At 36.4% G+C, this 19,051-nt stretch overlaps 3 protein-coding genes across 7 annotated transcripts; 2 read left to right on the top strand and 1 right to left on the bottom strand.

Moving 5' to 3' along the window:
- Positions 1-652: 652 nt before the first annotated feature.
- LOC133700680 (uridine 5'-monophosphate synthase-like) lies at positions 653-3,351 on the bottom strand. The gene is made up of 6 exons (XM_062124291.1): positions 2,497-3,351; positions 2,303-2,386; positions 1,625-1,707; positions 1,448-1,535; positions 1,102-1,356; positions 653-905 (listed from the first exon to the last, which is right to left on the bottom strand). The coding sequence occupies exons 1-6, from the start codon at positions 3,283-3,285 to the stop codon at positions 777-779; spliced, it is 1,428 nt and encodes a 475-aa protein (XP_061980275.1). The 5' UTR covers positions 3,286-3,351; the 3' UTR covers positions 653-776.
- A 1,815-nt stretch (positions 3,352-5,166) lies between these two features.
- On the top strand, positions 5,167-11,170 carry LOC133700740 (ABC transporter C family member 3-like). The gene is made up of 10 exons (XM_062124383.1): positions 5,167-7,629; positions 7,842-7,928; positions 8,017-8,667; positions 8,778-8,942; positions 9,226-9,517; positions 9,615-9,829; positions 9,903-10,208; positions 10,363-10,426; positions 10,508-10,747; positions 10,831-11,170. The coding sequence occupies exons 1-10, from the start codon at positions 5,302-5,304 to the stop codon at positions 10,956-10,958; spliced, it is 4,476 nt and encodes a 1,491-aa protein (XP_061980367.1). The 5' UTR covers positions 5,167-5,301; the 3' UTR covers positions 10,959-11,170.
- A 1,301-nt stretch (positions 11,171-12,471) lies between these two features.
- Positions 12,472-18,701, top strand: LOC133702073 (probable ADP-ribosylation factor GTPase-activating protein AGD11). Of its 5 annotated transcripts, XM_062126262.1 has the most exons (15): positions 12,552-12,570; positions 12,713-12,795; positions 12,895-12,953; positions 13,100-13,207; positions 14,293-14,373; positions 14,721-14,801; positions 15,162-15,242; positions 15,562-15,642; positions 15,967-16,051; positions 16,618-16,693; positions 16,958-17,121; positions 17,206-17,431; positions 17,664-17,780; positions 17,900-17,995; positions 18,227-18,701. In XM_062126262.1, the coding sequence occupies exons 4-15, from the start codon at positions 13,174-13,176 to the stop codon at positions 18,506-18,508; spliced, it is 1,404 nt and encodes a 467-aa protein (XP_061982246.1). In that variant the 5' UTR covers positions 12,552-12,570; positions 12,713-12,795; positions 12,895-12,953; positions 13,100-13,173; the 3' UTR covers positions 18,509-18,701. The 5 variants fall into 5 exon arrangements, with proteins under 5 accessions (XP_061982245.1, XP_061982246.1, XP_061982249.1 ...); XM_062126261.1 differs by lacking the exon at positions 12,713-12,795 and having other exon boundaries at positions 12,472-12,570; XM_062126265.1 differs by lacking the exon at positions 12,552-12,570 and having other exon boundaries at positions 12,582-12,795; positions 18,213-18,437.
- The last annotated feature ends 350 nt before the right edge of the window (positions 18,702-19,051 follow it).

Raw genomic sequence — 19,051 nt, 5'->3', positions numbered from 1 at the left:
AAACTGAACTTGCCAACCTGAAGACAAGTGGGGATATGGTGCTGGGATAGAGGCAGCGCAAGCATTCAAGTGTACAAAAGCTGCATCTCGCTCAAAACAATGTCCTGCGTGATGGTAGCTTAATAGCATCACCTTTTTTTATCCCTCTGAAGTACATGGAAGCGGGAAAGGTCCTACCTGCCCAAGAGGGCGTCAACCTGCCTGGTAAACCACGCAAGTCCCGAAAACTCGCCCAAGGTCAGTCAATGGAGGTCGAACTTGTTGACCCTGTTGTTCATAGACCAAGGAGGAGACGACCAAGCTTCTTGGCTTCTTTCATATTGGCCTTTCCACATTTTGTCAGACTTGAAATTCAATCAGAATAACATTTAACTTGTTTAGGAAGATATTAGGTGCTGACAAGTCAACCATGAACTTTGTAACCACTAGTATACAAAATCCAAAAAGGGCTTAAAACCTTTTCATCTTTTTCATTGGAAATATCGACACAGTTGAGAAAGACTGTTAACCACATTCCATAAAATTTTAATTTTGTTAGTTTTAATTTATTTTTTTATATATATTTTTAAATTATTTTAATATATTAATATCAAAAATAATTTTTTAAAAATAAAAAAATATTATTTTGATATATTTCTAAATAAAAAAACACTTCAAAAAACAACCAACATTTATCACAATTCCAAACTCGTAATAAAAGACTGGCAGAATTCAATCAAAACTTGGGCTGATCTGTTCATCAGCAAAAACCACATAAAAACAACCTAAATGCAATCTCATGTGCATTTTTCCAGGTATGCATCCCATCCTTGAAGACGGTATTCACGAGCTGCCACTGCAGGATCAGCTGCCTTTATAATCCCACGTCCTACGATTATGATGTCACTGCCCCTATCGAAGATGACCTGAAACATCATTTATCCCACAATTATCAGAGCTATAATAATTACCCTTTCAGTAAGAGTTTATAGCAAGTTTCAATAAAGCTAGCATATTACATACTTCACTAATGCATGCCAACGAAATAGACATAATGAAAATGCACCAATCCAGCAATTTATGAAGGAAACAAAAAACAGTGAAACAGTCATTTGAACGTACAGAATATGGTGTATTATACTGCTGGCCAAGCGCATCGCCACCAGTGACCATTTGAACTCCAGGTGTTGCCTGAATAAATGCTGGATTTACTGGTGCACCTGGCCATGAGGCTGGGTTTACCGAGATGAAGCCAATCACAAAATCAGAATGTTCTTCAGCAATTTTTACTGCCGCAGAAGTGTAATCTCCCTTAGCAAAGTTGCCGGCTGAACTCATTTCTGCAAGCAGCAAGAGGCCCCTCCCACGAGGCAAACCCTAAATAGAGTCCAAGAGTAAGCAAAAGTTAGATACTGCCAGGACTAATTCAGTAATATGATTCCAGATAAAAGTTGTGTGTGAGGCATACCTTCAATTTCAACCCGTCAACAATTCCAGGACCAGAAATAATGTGACAATTAACTATATCAGCCCAATCCAATATATGGAAGATACCCCTGCAAATAAAAGAGCAAAGAAACCTCAGACTACTGTAAAGATACCAGCAGAAAGGAAACCAGAAAAGTCACATAACACTGATGCTCACCCTTCATACTGCATGGTCACTGTGTTACCGATGTCAGCAAACTTACGATCTTCAAAAACTAAAAAATTGAACTTATCTGCAATCTACAGGATGCAAAAGCACAATGAGGTACGAGGAAATAACAACTACTTTGCACCTAGAAGAAAACGGGAATAGTAGAAAAATGATGAGGAAAATACCATTCGACTGCCAAGACATCTAACAAAAATATAGTCATGTTATCAATACTTCTTCAACCTAATTACCAACCAAACCAAATTCCACAAGCATTCAAAAAATTAAGAACGTTGGTATATGCTAATTTTGTACTCTGGTATTTACAGATCATCAACAACTTCAAAAGATTCATTCTCATAATTACCAAACATATGAAGAACAGTCATCAAACAAGTCAATTCAAACTGCCCCTTGGCTAACTAAGTTATCAGTTGAAAACATAATGAAATTTACAGCTCCGCTTCATAACATGCAATTATCATTTTGCACCATCCAAAATGATAATTGGTGGTCAAAGGTTAGCATAAACATATCATCAACTGGCAAAACATAATGTAGCAGAATTTTCATGCTTCCAGAGAATCCGAAGAACTAAAACTCCATGCAAATAACTTTTATCATAACACCACAAAAACCTCACAAAAGCAGCAAACTTCAAAATACCACAGTCTAGAGACATACCGCACGAAGTTTTGCACCAAAATCAGGATTGAAATCAGGCAAAATATCGACATGGGTTTTCAACAAACATATCTCAGGTCCAACCTACACTCAAAAAATAAAATAAAATATATAGAAAACCATGTCAGCCAAACAAAAACAAACAAACATAGCACTCCAATCATCCCCAACCATCCCAATACCAAAACACTCACTTTTTCAGCAAGCTCAAGCAATTCCTTAGCAGTACCAACATCAGCTGCAACACAGAGATTACTCTCCTTTTTAACCATAACCTCAAACAACCTCTTCCCCATCTCATTCTTTGCTAACTTCGCTCTTTCCTCAAAACCTGAAACCTTAACCCTAACACTCTTATCCACCCCTTTAACAACACTAACCTTCCTATTCTCCTCTAAGAACTTCAAAACCCCCTTCTCCACTTCCTCCTCCAATTTCCCCTTCTCCCTCAAAACCCTAACCATCTCACTCAACTTAATAATCGCATGCAACTTAATCCCATTCTCTTCCAAATTCTCCCTCCCTCCTTGTTCCCTGTCAATCAAAACCACTGCATCCGTCACCTTCAACCCCGCCGCCCTCAACGGCAAAGCCGTTTCAAGAACAGAAGTCCCACTCGTAACCAAATCTTCAACTATCAAACAAGTCTGGTCCTTTTGGAAATTTCCCTCGATAGACTTAGAGGTACCGTAATCTTTCACTTCCTTCCTGCGCATTACCATGGGGATGTCGTTCGAGACTGATACGGTGGTGGCGATTGGGAGAGCGGTGTAGGGGACGCCGCATATGAGGTCGAAAGTGGTAGTGGCAGGGATGGAGGTGATCAGCGTTTGGGAAATGTGGCGGAGGAGGGAGGGGTATGAAATTATGAGGCGGAGGTCGATGTAGATTGGAGAGGTTATACCGGATTTGAGCTTGAAGGAACCAAATTTGACTGCGGAGATCTCGTGGAGTTGGAGAATTAGGGATTCCATGGAGGACATTTTGCGGTGGTGGCGATAACAGTAGTTGCGCCGAGAGAAGCGAGGGAAAGAGGGAGCAAGTGTCAGTGTCAAGTGGAAACGGAAGGGTTTATGGAAGGAATGAAAGTTATTGTCGTCCCTTTTCTTTTTTTCTTTTTACTTGTTGCTCCCTAAGTTGTTTCTTTAATTAGATATTTTTATGACGAGTTATTTTTTTTTATGACGAGTAATTATTTATCACAATATTTGTTTTTTCTTTTTATTTTTCTTTTTCCTATTAGAATCGTAGCAATTGTTATGGCCATCAATTTCTTTTTTAGGAAATTAGCAATAAGGGTCACTACACTTTTTCTGCCTGAGGTTAGAGGTAATTTTTTGCTGGGTTTTAAATAAGTGTATATAAATAATATGAGAGACATATAATTGTGGCTCCATCCAATCTAATAATCTATTAATATGAAATCTAGATTGGATTTATTTTTTTATCTATTTAGAAAATTAGAATAGTCAAACCAAGTTCATCTAGTGGATTAGACCAAATCAAAACTTGGATATGATTTGATTAATAATTTTTAATTTTTATTTTTATCTAAAAAATATTATTTTAACTTTTTATTTTATTTTATTAAAACAATATTATTTTATTAAAAAATCCAATAATACACCTCAACTTGCAAGTTAATCTTTCCATTTATAACCCAATTATTATATTCGATGTTATAACCACAAAAAAATCATTTAAAAACTTTCAATATCTAGGTTATTTTCAAGTAATTTTTGATCAAAATTTAATTAAAATAAAATTTAGATAAATAATTTATATGTTTCTTTAGAGGTTATCAGTTTGAGTTCTTCAAACCTTTGAATCACTGGAGGTTTATATAGTTATTAATTTTAGAATTCATAAAATTAACCTAAATACGTGTAAAGTGATCTAAATACCTATATTAATAAATAAATAAAAAACTTTTGCCCTAATCCAGTTCTTTTCACTTTAAAAACAACATAGTATCGCATTCTATAACAATGGAGACAATGGCCTGATGTGTCCATGCCATCAGTGCAGAAAATATCAATGATCCACCACTAAAGTAGAAATGGATGGTCCTAGTCAAGTAGGGCATCCCATCATACAAAAAGATAGAAACTGAGTTTAGGCCACCTGAAAGCCAATCATCCCCATGACTGTTCAATACAGGTGAGATGACGGTATATGATTCAGAAAATATATTCTCTTTTATTTTTTTATTTTTGAGTTTTAATTCTAGAATCAATATTTGAAAAAATCTATTAAATCCATCATCACTGTAAAAAGTATATTTTTTTTTTTAAAAAAACTTTGTTTTGATTAACTTGTAATTTGTTTCAAAAATATCTCAAGCATTTGTTTGCGAGCGCGTAAGGGCAATTTTTCAGATAAAAAGAAAAAAACAGAAGAAGATAATACTTAGACAAGTCAATGTAGAAAAAGGCCAGAGGCCCAGGGTACCTCAAGAAGAATGGTTCCTGGATCAAACAACAACTATGTAGATGGAATGATAACCCTTTTAAAAGTATTATGAAATTAAATAGATCATTAAAACTTTAAAAATACTGTAAAAACATCCTCTCGTATCTAAAATTTATTTGGTTTCATTTAACCCCATCACGAAATTCTACAGCAAAAAAACTTTGTTTTAAGAAGAAAAAGCTCTCAGGTTTTATGATTAACTTAAGATTGAAAGGAAAATTTTAAGGTGAGGGTTGATGGTTTCATAAATGTCCAATTAATAGGGATCCAATAGAGAAATATTTTTGTTTGGGTATCAAATTTACAAATATGTTTGTGGTATTCTAGGGATGAATATGTATTTTGATTAAATCTTCACAGCCCCTTTGCAACAGAAACTTGCTTAGGCGGGACTTTTGTTGTCTCGTGTTCTGTTTTTTCTCCCTGTCTGTGGACTTATAATCCCTGCGAAGACCCATAGATCAAGGAAAAACTTTTCGAGTCAACAGAGCGGTGTGGCAGCCATTGTTTCAAGCTCATCTTCCATCATGCATGCGCCAGGTTCTAACATTGATTTTCTTCTTAAATCCATTTTCATACGTGGGTTCTGTGGATCATTGCACTTGGTTTTGTTACTCGCTTTATCTGTCTCATATGTGTGCAAGAAACTGAGCAGGAGGGGTGATGGGGAGGGCTCTAAAGAGACGTTAAAGATGAAGAGGAGGTTTATGTGGTATAAACCGACTATGGTCTGTTGTTTGGGTGTCTCAGTGTTTAATTTCATCTTGTGTTTGTTGAGCTACTTTTATCTGTATGGAAATGTCTGGTCTGATGGTGAAGCAATGACCCTTTTGGATTTGGGGCTCAGAACACTCTCTTGGGGTGCACTTGTTGTTTACTTGCATACCCAGTTTTTTAACTCAGGTGAAAAGATGTTCCCTTTGTTATTGAGAGTTTGGTGGGGTTTCTATTTGGCTATTTCTTGTTATTGCTTTTTTGTAGATGTTTTCCTTCATCACAAACATGTGTCTTTGGAGATCGAGTGGTATTTAGTGTCTGATGTGGTCTCTGTGTTTACTGGATTGTTTCTTTGTTATGTTGGGTCTTTGAGAAGTGATATTCAAGATGTACTTGAAGAACCCCTTTTGAATGGTGATTCTAGCTCGATTGATAATTTAGAGAACAGGGGGGCAGATACGGTGACTCCTTTTGGAAACGCTGGTCTTTTCAGTATTCTAACCTTTTCTTGGATGAATTCTTTAATTGCTGCTGGCAACAAGAAAACCTTAGACCTTGAAGATGTTCCTCAACTTCACGGTGTCGATAGTGTGGTTGGAGCTTTTCCAGTTTTTAAAAATAAGCTTGAGTCGGATTGTGGTAGAGTTACAAGGTTCAAGTTCGCAAAAGCTTTGTTCCTGTTAGTCTGGAAAGAAATTTTATGGACAGCTTTATTGGCGTTGATTCACACGTTAAGTTCTTATGTTGGTCCCTACCTTATCGATGTTTTTGTTCAATGCCTTGATGGGCGAGGAGAATTCAAGAATCAAGGTTACATTTTGGCTTCCGCCTTTGTGGTTGCAAAGCTTGCTGAGTGCCTCGCACAGAGGCATTTGCGCTTTAGGTTGCAGCAAATTGGAACAAGGATCCGCGCAGTAACAGCCACGATGATATACAACAAAAGCTTGACCATTTCCAGTCATTCGAAGCAAGGGCATTCGAGTGGACAAATAATCAATATTATGACTATTGATGCTAATAGACTTGGCATCTTTAGTTGGTACATGCACGATCCATGGTTGGTCATCTTGCAAGTTTGTTTGGCCTTGCTGATACTGTACAGAAATTTGGGACTCGGGTCAGTTGCTGGCTTTTTTGCGACAGTAATTGTCATGTCGTTAAACTATCCTTTCGGGAGATTGGAGGAGAAGTTTCAAGACAAGTTAATGGAATCAAAAGATAAACGAATGAAGGCAACCACGGAGATTTTGAGAAATATGAGAATTCTCAAGCTTCAGGGATGGGAAATGAAGTTTTTGTCTAAGATTCTTGAACTCAGGAAAGTAGAGACACGGTGGTTGAAAAAATACTTATATACTTCAGAAGTGATCACTGTTGTCGCCTGGGTTACTCCGACTGTTGTGGCTGTGGCCACCTTTGGTACTTGCATGCTTATGGGAGTCCCGCTTGACTCAGGGAAGGTCTTATCTGCACTTGCAACATTCGAGATTCTTCAATCCCCAATCTATAACCTTCCCAATACAGTTTCTATGCTAATTCAAACAAAGGTTTCTCTCGACAGAATTTCATCTTTTCTTTGTCTCGATGACTTGCAGCCTGATGCTATAGAGAAGCTTCCAGTAGGCAGTTCTGATACAGCAATTGAGATTGTTGATGGAAATTTCTCTTGGGATTTGTCTTCACCCTGTGCAACATTGAAAGATATAAACTTCAAAGTGTTCAATGGTATGAAGGTAGCTGTATGTGGTACTGTTGGATCAGGCAAGTCGAGCTTGCTTTCCTCCATTTTAGGAGAATTACCCAAGATCTCAGGGACACTTAAGCTGTGCGGGACAAAGGCCTACGTTGCTCAGTCACCTTGGATACAGAGTGGTAAGATAGAAGAGAACATATTGTTTGGTCAGGAGATGGACAGAGAAAGGTACGAGAAGGTACTTGAAGCATGTTCCCTGAAGAAGGACCTGGAAATCCTCTCATTCGGTGATCAAACAGTAATTGGTGAGAGGGGTATCAACTTGAGTGGTGGACAGAAGCAAAGAATACAGATAGCACGTGCTCTCTACCAAGATGCCCAAATCTATCTATTTGATGACCCTTTCAGTGCCGTGGATGCTCATACTGGATCTCATTTGTTTAAAGTAAACTATCCCTTCTTCCTTGAAACCATTGCTTGCAGTGGATGCTAACTTTTGCTTTCGATTTCTGTAGAAAAAATCACCAGTCCAGATAAAAGCACCACCCTTTGTTTTAATTTTCCTTTAGTTGCTTCCTCTTTTATTCTTCTTTTCATGCCTAATAAAAAAAAAATGGCATTTCTCTTACATTATACTTGTTCGATTTTGCATGACAGGAAGCTTTGCTTGGTCTTTTAAGTTCAAAAACTGTTATTTATGTTACTCATCAGGTTGAGTTCTTATCCACTGCTGATCTAATCTTGGTGAGTAATATGCTTTGTTTTCTTCATTGCTTGTGGGATTATCATGTCTCCTATCATTTCATTTGTTTCGACTGCACCTTCTGGTTAGGTCATGAAAGATGGAAGGATCGCGCAGGCTGGAAAGTATGATGACATTCTCAATTCAGGATCTGATTTTACGGTTCTTGTTGGTGCACATAAGGCAGCTTTATCAGTTCTTGATTCCAGACTGGCAGGACCAGTTTCCGAAAATGAAAGTGTCAGAGACAACAATGGAGGCGAGAACAGTACTGATGGGATTGTACATAACGAAGGAAATAAAGATTCACAAATTGGTAAAGCAGATGAGGTAGCTGAGCCACAAGCACAACTCATTCAAGAAGAAGAGAGAGAGAAAGGCAGAGTTGGGTTTCAAATCTATTGGAAATATATCACAACAGCATACGGAGGAGCTCTGGTGCCCTTTATATTACTGGCACAACTTCTCTTTCAGATCCTTCAAATTGGTAGCACTTATTGGATGGCATGGGCAACTCCTGTGTCAAAGGATGTGAAACCTGTTGTTAGTGGATCTAGACTGTTAATCGTCTATGTATCTCTGGTTATTGGAAGTTCTTTTGGCATCCTGGCTCGAGTCATGCTTCTTGTAACAGCAGGGTACAAAACTGCAACTCTACTATTCAACAAATTGCATCTGTGCATTTTTCGTGCTCCCATGTCTTTTTTTGACGCGACCCCTAGTGGACGAATCATTAACAGAGTAAGCAATTTCAGTGTGTCTTGTGCTCTTTATATAAGTGATTATAATTAATTAGGGGAGAGTACCATGTTCAGTATTTTTACCTCATTGATCTATTTCCTCTCACGTAGGCTTCTACAGATCAAAGTGCATTAGAGATGGAAATTCCATATATAATTGGGGAACTTGCCATCCAAGCAATCACGCTTCTGGGAATTATTGCGGTGATGTCTCAGGTGGCATGGCAAGTTTTTATGGTTTCCATCCCTGTGATTGCTGCCTGTATCTGGTATCAGGTACTCCTTGTGGTTTCTTAAAATCTCATTTTGTTTTCCGAGCTCTACTTCAGTGAACAAAATCTAATAATATCATTAGATCTCCTGATGTTTCTTATAATCTCTTCATATGTCTCTTATTAGCGTTTCTTTTCCCAAGATGCTGAGCTTGAAAGAAAATTTTAAAAATAGTGTCAATGGCATGCAATTAGATGCAGCCCCTGTTTCATTATGACAAGTAGCATATATTATGATTTAGCATTTAGAAAGAGAGGAGTTCTAACATATTTATTGATGCCTGCAGCAATATTACATTCCCTCAGCAAGAGAGCTTTCACGGTTGATTGGAGTATGCAACGCTCCAGTTATTCAAAATTTTGCAGAAACAATTTCAGGAGCAACAACGATCAGGAGCTTTGATCAAGAATCAAGATTCGAAGACATAAATATGAAACTAACAGATGCATATTCTCGGCCCAAATTTCATAATTCTGCTGCAATGCAATGGCTTTGCTTCCGAATGGATATGTTCAGTTCTATTACGTTTGCTTTCTGTCTGTTTCTTTTAGTCTCTTTTCCAGAAAGAATTAATCCAGGTTGGCAGTTCTTGTCTTGCACCTGTTCTCTATTTCCCTTCCTATTGTCAACCAATGAGTGAACCTGAAATACACGTTTTTTTTTTCTTTTCCATAGCCATTGCAGGCTTAGCTGTTACGTATGCGCTTGGCCTACACATGGCACAATATGTGTTGATATGGTGTTTCTGCAATTGCGAGAACAAACTCATATCAGTAGAGAGAATTCTTCAGTACATTTCTATACCTGCCGAGCCTCCTCTTGTAATTGAAGCGAACAGGCCTAGCCATTCTTGGCCATCACATGGCAAAATTGACATCGATAATCTGCAAGTAATTTTGTTCTGTTTGTTGCTCCAATTGGCATGCATTATTTTTATGTTACTAATGGTTGGATACGATGCAGGTCCGATATGCCCCACACATGCCACTTGTGCTGCGTGGTCTCTCATGCACTTTCCCAGGAGGAAAGAAAACTGGTATTGTTGGGAGAACAGGCAGTGGTAAATCTACTCTCATACAGGCTCTTTTCCGAACCGTTGAACCTGCAGCTGGTCAGATTATGATTGACAGCATTGATATCTCACTGATTGGCCTGCATGATTTAAGGTCAAGACTGAGCATTATTCCCCAGGATCCAACCATGTTCGAAGGGACTGTTAGAAGTAATCTGGACCCACTTGAAGAGTACACAGATGAACAGATCTGGGAGGTGTGTTGTCTCTATTATGTTAGCTCAATGAGGGGCGTGTGAATGCTGTTATACACGTGCCTGTGTGTTTCTTCATAGAATTGATGTTCAGTATTTCAAGGATTGGTGATTGAAACATAGCACAACTGCTAACTTAAATTTGTTATGATCCCAGGTTCTGGATAAGTGCCAACTTGGAGATGAAGTTAGGAAAAAGGAAAGGAAGCTAGATTCCACAGGTTTGTCTTTCTCACCAATCACCGCTACCCTGTTTTTGTGCACAACATCTTTTTAAATGGTCATCCTGGATGGTGCTGCAGTTATTGAGAATGGGGAGAACTGGAGTATGGGCCAGAGGCAACTAGTCTGTCTAGGGCGTGTGCTACTCAAGAAAAGTAAGGTTCTGGTCCTTGATGAAGCTACTGCCTCAGTTGACACAGCCACTGATAATCTTATTCAGCAAACGCTCAGGCAGCATTTCTCTGACTGTACAGTGATAACCATTGCACATCGAATAACCTCTGTTCTTGACAGTGACATGGTTTTGCTTCTAAGTCATGGTGAGTATGGAAACTTGATGTAGCATTGCCTGTAAATGATATGAATCCTCAATTTTCTCTAAGTATTTGCAACCACGTCTCAGGTCTCATTGAGGAATATGATTCTCCAACAAGGTTGTTAGAGAACAAGTCATCGTCATTCTCCCAACTTGTAGCAGAGTACACAATGAGATCAAATACCAGTTTCGAGAAATCAGCTGGAATAAATTGATGGGCTTCCACACCATGTAATTGTATTATGCAAAAACAGTATAGCGATGGATGTTGTAGCATGCTATGATGGAGATAATGTCTCCATAAAGTGGAAAAACTTTACGCCATTAACGCTTCTGTATCAGTGGTCCACCATTAAAGCATAAATGGATGGCACTACTTAAAAAGAATAAATTATAATGTATCCCAATAGAAACTAAATTTAAGTCACCAGGGTCCTTGAAAGTTATTAAATCATGAACAGCTTACAGGTCAATTAAATTAAAATAATACCGTTTGAAGATTTTTTTTAAATAATTAAAATAATTTTATTTTAAATTTGTTTCTTAATAAAATCAAATTACAGGTTTATGTATATCTTCAATCCAGTTTGCTTTTCAATCAAAATTAAATCTTTTATTCATATGATTTTAGAAGCCATCATCAACATTTACATGTTGCATTCAAGAAAAACTCAATAAATTCATCTACATGATGATTTTGAAATTTGATTTTTTTAATAAAAAAAAATACTTAATTAACCATTAAGCCAAATAAAACATTAGATTTAGATATTAATATGATAAAATTAGTCTTAGAGTATTCTATTATCAAACTAATTTAATAATAAAAGAAAGGTTAGGCATGAAAACTTTAAAATTCAGAGCCTTGACCTCTTCCATCCTTGGAGACTGGAATGGAAACCGTGTATGCGTGTGTGTGATTGTGGAGAAGGGACATTGCCCGACCTCACTGTGTTCTATTCTTAAATTTGATTTTTTATTTAATTTTTTTTTATTTTAGATAATTTTAATTTGATAATATAAAAATATTTTTTTAATATATTTTTAAATAAAAAATATTTTAAAAATCAAACCGAAGAAAGACAGCTCAAAATGGGTTCCGAGCATGTGGAAAATGAGCCAACGTGGATGCATTATCCAAGTCGACGCACCACATGTCCAAGAGGATATCAATAAATATTTCTTTCATTACCTTCTCTCATGACGATGAGAGATCACATGAATAAATTATAAGTCTCCCCGATTTCTTCAATTAAAAAATAAAAAAATTAATTTTTTTCTTAAAAAAAATACACGAAAATAAACGGAATCTTAGTTTGAACGAAGGTCTGAATTTTAAAATTTTAAGACTATTTCATTGAATCTTAATTTATTGAGTCGTTTAATAATTTTTTTTTTTTTTTTTTTTTTTTTTTTTTGATTTACGTGGGGTGTCCGGGCCAGCTTACGCGCACCACGACTATTCCCCACGGCCCGCTGGACATCCTGCAAGCCCAGGAGCAGGTAAGGCACCGCGGGGGTGACAGGCGTGCACATAGAGGGTCGAACCCGGAACGGGGGCGGAACAAGTCACACAATTGACCACAGCGGCTAGGCCCTCAAGTGCAGTCGTTTAATAATTACGGACATGAGTGATGAACGATGTGCAAGACACGAGCAAGTGAAAGCGCGTGGGACCAGGATTTAGTTTTGTCTGGTAAGTTCAACCAATGAACGGAAATTACAGCATCCTCATAAATAAATCTGGTTGGTTGACTTTATATCCGTGTGCTGCAAATAATAGAAAAAAAATTAAAGACTGACAGAATAAAATACAATCATCATATGGTAGATTCTTCTAATCATATCCAGTTCATTTCAACTTTATGCTCTGAATCTTTGCTTTGTTGTGTTTCCTTTTAATAATTGTTTCTTACATTATCCAAAACTTGCATTTTTTGGAAAAATTTTTTTGCATTGTTTTGGCCAGCTAATCCATTAACCACCACTTCTATCAAGGCGATGCCTTGTTTTTCCAAATTTTCATTGCCATCTGGTTTCTTTGTCGATTTCGTAAGAACCCTTTTTGAATTCTTGCTTTTAGGATGTTTTTCTATTGATTATTTCAAATTCTTTTTTACATATTAACATATGCCAACGTGTTTGATGCAGAGAAGAAGCTGATCAAGCCCCTCCTTTTCTTTTCTTTTTCGTTGAGATTCCTTTAATATGTAAGAACCCTTTTGATTCCTGTTGTTTTTTTCAATTATTAATTCTTGTGATCTAATCTTGTTTGAATTTTAGCTTTCTTGGATTTAGAATAGTTTATGTTTATGAGCAGTTGATTGCTTATTGATATCCATATCATTTGACACAGAAAAGGGGATTTTCTTTGGCTATGATGAGATTATAGCAGCGATTCATGTAATTTCTGTTTCCATTGTTTGGAGGATGGAGATGCCTATCAGTCACAAGAATTCTGAAGGTAATCCATGTGTCCTGTGAAAATCTTGTGCATAAATTTATGGCGAACATGTTTTGTTCTCTTCCCCTTTTCTTTCTTTTCGTTAACATTTTCTATGGTTCATTTTCCTAATGAAAAACGACCAAACATCATCTCAGTTGCTGTCAAATGATTCTAACAAGATATGATTTCAATACTCTTTTGCCATAGGAAAGTAAATGACTTCAGATTTTGATAGAGATGAAATGTTTCTTTGCTTTTATTCAACTTTTTGCCAATTGCATAGATGGGCTCTCTCTTTTCCCTTGATCGTCTGGTAGAATCAAGCTCATGGTCAACTGGGGTTAGAAATTACAAGCATGCCGTACCACTTACAAGATTTATAGATATAGACATAGTCGATTTATAGTTTGAGTGTTGAGTATTATGTTTTCTTGGTTGCCAGAAAGTAACTGATATCTTTCTTAAGCTCTATCGAAGTCTGTTCACGATTTTTTTTGTTGTTCTTAACTAATTGTCTCCGTTCACTTCTCTTTGATTCCAATTTTGTATTATGCTTTCATCTGCAGTGCAGACTACTGTAAGTTTATTTCTTTTCTTAGGTCACCTTCCCCATTATTATCAGCCTCCAACCCTTTAACAACCAGATTTAAATCTGTTCTCTCTAAGTTGCATGGATCAATCAGTCATATATTATATCTTCTTCTAGATCTCATGATATATATGATAACCCCTCTTCTTGAAAGTTGTCTTATCCCCTAATTTGTTCAAGGGACGAAATCTCTATATTTGTACTTGCATGGTGTTGAGAGTCAAGCATGGCTGTACTCGGGAAAAGTCCTTTTTCGATGGATCTTTTCTTAATAGTTTTCTGGTTCTCAGAACTTGAGAACTGTGGAATGTGATATTTGCTACGATGTTCATGCAGTTAATGACTTTGCTAATACTTTCCAGCATGGTGTATGTTGTGCTTTGATTTTTAATATGGATTTGGTATGATCTATTACATGAAGAAAAGACCTACAGAAATGATTGCGTCCTGATAGTTCCCAACACTATAATCTTCCATGATTGTCCGACAAGTGATTGGCTATTTGGATTTTTAGGTTTGGTTCCTTGCCTACACGATCTCTTACATTCAGACAAACAGAGTTGCAGCAGCAGTAAAGAGGAACAAAATTTGTCTGGTATCTTGAGCCTTAATCTTTCAATTTTTTGATTGAAAATCTTCCTTATTCTAATGTTTCATCACTCTGCAAAATAGAAGTTGAGGTATAGCGAAGGCATAAACAAACTCAATATCCAGTATGAGTGATTTATTTGTAACAAAACTCTGCTCTCAAGTTATGCACTAATTTTACTTTAGGGATATGATCTAATAAGAGGATCTGTTTTCTATTTTTTCTACTGTTGTCTTCTGTATTTCCTATTTAGGTTTATAAAGACCTTCATAAAAATTATTGCATTCTGGTTGTTCCCAACAGTATAATCTTCCATGATGATCTTATGTTTGATTAAACATATTGCATTTTAGGATCGCCTCCTTGTCCAGATGATCTCTTACATTCAAACAAACAAAGTGACAGCAGTGGAAGAGATCGACACAAATCTTCTGGTATCTGAAGCTTTAATCATTCAACTTTTTATTTGAAAATTTTTGTTATTCCAATAGCATGCCACTCTGCAGAATAGAAGTTGAAATATATTGCAGAGGCGTAAACAAACTCGAAGTTCTCTTACTATATAATTTATCTCTTGCAAAATTCAGCTCTCAAGGTTCTGCAATATATTGACCTTTCATGCAGGGATATGATCCATTAAGAGGACTCATTTTCTGATTTTTGTACTATTATCTTCTTTTTTCACACTTAGGTTCATAAAGACCTGCACAAAATGATTGCATTCTCATCATTCCCAATGTTATAATCTTTCTCGATGATCTGATATTTGATTAAATATACTGCATTTTCTTTAGGATCGGCTTCTTGGCTCGATAATCTTTTAAATTCAGATGAACAAAGTTGCAGCAGCAAAAAAGATCAACGGAAACATTCTGGTATCTTGAGTTTTAATCTTTGAATTTTTTGTTTGAGTTTATTTGTTATTCCAATAGCTCATCACTTTGCAGAATATAAGTTGAAATTTTCTATGATTTATCTCTTACAAATTTCTGTTCTCATGGTTATGCCAATATATTGACCTTACATACAGGGATATGTCTATCAAGAGGACTCGTTTTCTATTTTTCTACAATTACCCCCCCCCCCCTATTTATGTTTATAACGACCCACACAAAATAATTGCATCCTGGTCATTCCTGACATTATAGTCTTCCATGATGATCTGATAATTGATTAAATGCATTGCACTAATAGGATCGGCTCCTTGTCTCGATGATCTCTTACATTCTGGCAGAAGAAGTTGCCGCAGCAGTAGAGATCCACAGAAATCTTCTGGTATCTTGAGCTTTAATCTATGAACCTTTTTGTTTGAAACTCTTTGTGATTCCAATAGCTCAACGTTCTAAAAAATATTATTGAAGTATATTATGAAGTCATTAACAGACTCAAAATTCTTTCACTATGTGATTATGTTAACAAAATTTGGTTCCCAGGGTTATGCAATTTAGCTTTACATGCTGGGATATGATGTGCTAAGCGGACTAGTTTCCTATTTAGGTTTATAAAAGAGAGGCAGTAGTGATATACTCTTATATTAAAATGAAATTATGAATTTCATGTAAGAAAGTCAAATATTTTATCTTTCTGTTCATTAATCAGGTCCACAACAAAGACTGGAGCAATTGCTAAGTCAATCAGGGAACAAGATTTGTGCTGATTGTGGATCTCCAGATCCAAAATGGGTGTAAGTTGTTAAGACTGAACCTGATGCATTTCCATATACTTTTATTCACCTAATGTACAGTTTATGATAATAAATGCAGTACTGTTTTTCACGCATTTAACTGTGTTGTGTTATGCCCCATTTTCTTTTTATTAGCACAGAATTATACTCTTTCAATTCACTCTCTGTTAATTGTAACTGTATATCAAAACGTAATAGTTGGAGTATGAATGCCTAGTGAAAAATACTTGAATATCAGAACATAGTCTTATAACATTAGAATCAGTGTCAAATATTGTTCCTGCAAATGAATGGATAATGCAAAGGAAATTGCAGATTTAGCACACACATATACTTGAAATCATTATCTCAAAAGCAAAATATGCTTTTACTCTTATCACTGTTTTGGTCACAATTTCACATAAAAGCAAGGGATATTTGTCTTTTCGGTTAGTACCAAAACTACACTTTGGGCCACCCATTTACAACTGCAGCAGATGCAATTTCTTTTCCTCAACTCCTGATAACTGTGTTTCTTGTGCTTGGCTATCTATTTTCCTTTTGACTGAATCATTTTTGGCTGTCAGGTCAATAAGTTTTGGAGTTTTTATTTGTATCAAGTGTTCAGGCGTTCATAGAAGCCTCGGGGTGCATCTAACGAAGGTGCAGTTTTGAAACTTGACTCGTTGGCCTTGTCTGTAAAATCAAAATTTTAGAACTTTATACTGTTAGATCTTGTACTCTCGTGATTCAGTACACACAGGCATGTGAAATTTAATTTGAGGAGAAATCACAGCTTTTCGATAATGAGTTTTTCCGATGCGATGTTAACAAAAACTAACATTTTCAACACAGCTACTTGGTGCTGTCTCTGTCTCCCATAATGGTTTGTTTTGCTGATGCTATATTTTTTTCTATTTCCGTCAGGTTCTATCAATCAAATTAGATGAATGGACAGATGAACAAGTGAACACTCTGATAGATTTGGGTGGCAATACTGCTGCAAACAAGAAATATGAAGCTTTTATTCCTGATGATTATCAAAAACCAAAATCAGATGCCTCAATAGAGGAGCGATCTGATTTTATTAGGTAATGTCAGTACCACACTGATCATATCTTTATAAAAAAAACACAGGGTGTTCTAAATCAGATATTTACTTTCTGAATACCCAGGAGAAAATATGAGCAGAAGCAATTTTCAAACTGTGATGGACAAATGTCCTGCCCATTTCCGGGTCCTAGAAGTACATTATCCTCTAGTTGTTCAAGTCATTGTTCACCCCAAGATAAGAAACAGTATGAAAAACAAGCAACCAGGCATCGTATTGGGAATGCATTTCGTAACAGCTGGGGAAGAAAAGACACTGAGTACAAGAACAATAAAAAGAGCAACTCTTTGGTAATGAATTCCAATTTCATTAATGTATTTATATTATGTTGAGGATTATGAGCTAACCTTTTCTTTTTGAAGCAAGCTAGAATGAGATCTGTTACAAATATACTAGTCTGAAATAACTTGATCACAAGCCATCATTATGCATGGTTTGCCATGGATGGAAAAATGTGATGCATCCTATCTTGAAATTTCAGTGAAACTTGCTGATTCTATTGCTTAAATGTTCTGTTTATAGGCAGCTATGGTTGAATTTGTTGGATTAATCAAGGTTAATGTAGTCAAAGGAACCAACCTAGCTGTCCGGGATGTGTTGACTAGTGACCCATATGTTGTCCTTACATTGGGCCAGCAAGTGAGACTCTCCTCCCTTTCATTTTGGCCTCATTGGCATTACAACTCTGTTGATTTTCAATGGTCTGTGGAGCAACAAACCTGTTAACAATGCTGTTTTTTTGTTAATTGTTGTTGCAGTCAGTGAGGACTCGCGTCATAAAGAACAATTTGAATCCAATCTGGAATGAAAGTCTAATGTTGTCAATTCCAGAACAGATTCCTCCTCTAAAAGTGGTAACTTGTTTCAAATTTTTATGGTGTGGAATTAACACAAATTCGAAAATCATAAATTCGATGATCATGATTCATGACACTTGCCACTTCTGATAGATATATTAATCATTTCTTTTCTTAATTTTTTATTCCTATTTGTAATTTTATACCAAAATATATCAATCATATTAGCAAGCTCTTCTTTTTGGTCTTTGGTTTTGGATGCTTAAAATTCCAGGTGGCTGTATGCAGCTTGTTTACGACAAGGATAAATTCACAACTGATGACTTCATGGGTGAGGCTGAGATAGACATTCAACCACTTGTTTCTGCTGCCAAAGCTTATGAGAATTCAACCATCACCGAGTCGATGCAGCTTGGTAAATGGATAGCAGGCCAGGATAACACCCTTGTTAAAGATGGCATTATCTCACTAGCAGACGGAAAGGTAAAACAAGAAATCAGTCTCAAGCTAAAGAACGTTGAGAGAGGGGTGCTGGAGATTGAGCTTGAATGTGTTCCTCTCACTCAATAGTTACATAGAGAGTACGGAACTTCAAACATTGTGATGCCATATTTTAAACCGGTTTTGAGTGGTGAACTCGCAATGGAAAAACCTCTTAGCCTGCTGTTGTTGTAATAAGCTGTTTTAGCCATTGTTTCATTACGAATATACAGGGATTGTTAGGATTTTCATTAACGAATTGTATATAGTTTGTTTGCTTTAATCAATGAGCGCTCAAAAAAAGTAGTCAGGCTGGGTATCCTCTATTCTGATTCCAAATTTGCTGTTAGATAGTAATATAAAATCATTTATAGGGTTTTACCTAACAACTTAAGTTTTTAAATTGAGATGATTGTTCAAATCAAAACTTTAATGAACAAGTGGTTAGTAGTTCCAACAAATCCTTGTTTGGTTGATTAAAAAATAGTCTTCTGCAGCTTTTCTGATGATAGAGTAGTGTTTACCAAATGCCATTTTGTTATGCAACAATCACTCTTCTGAGGGAACAGAAATCCTTTTCAACAAAACTAGCTGTTTAGGAAATGTATAATAACAGGAAAATCTGAAGAAATA

This window comes from Populus nigra, chromosome 8 (genome assembly GCF_951802175.1).
Source record: "Populus nigra chromosome 8, ddPopNigr1.1, whole genome shotgun sequence".
Lineage (NCBI taxonomy): Eukaryota > Viridiplantae > Streptophyta > Magnoliopsida > Malpighiales > Salicaceae > Populus > Populus nigra.
The sequence above is the reverse complement of the archived record's forward strand: the minus strand, read 5'-3'. Positions and strand labels throughout refer to the sequence as shown.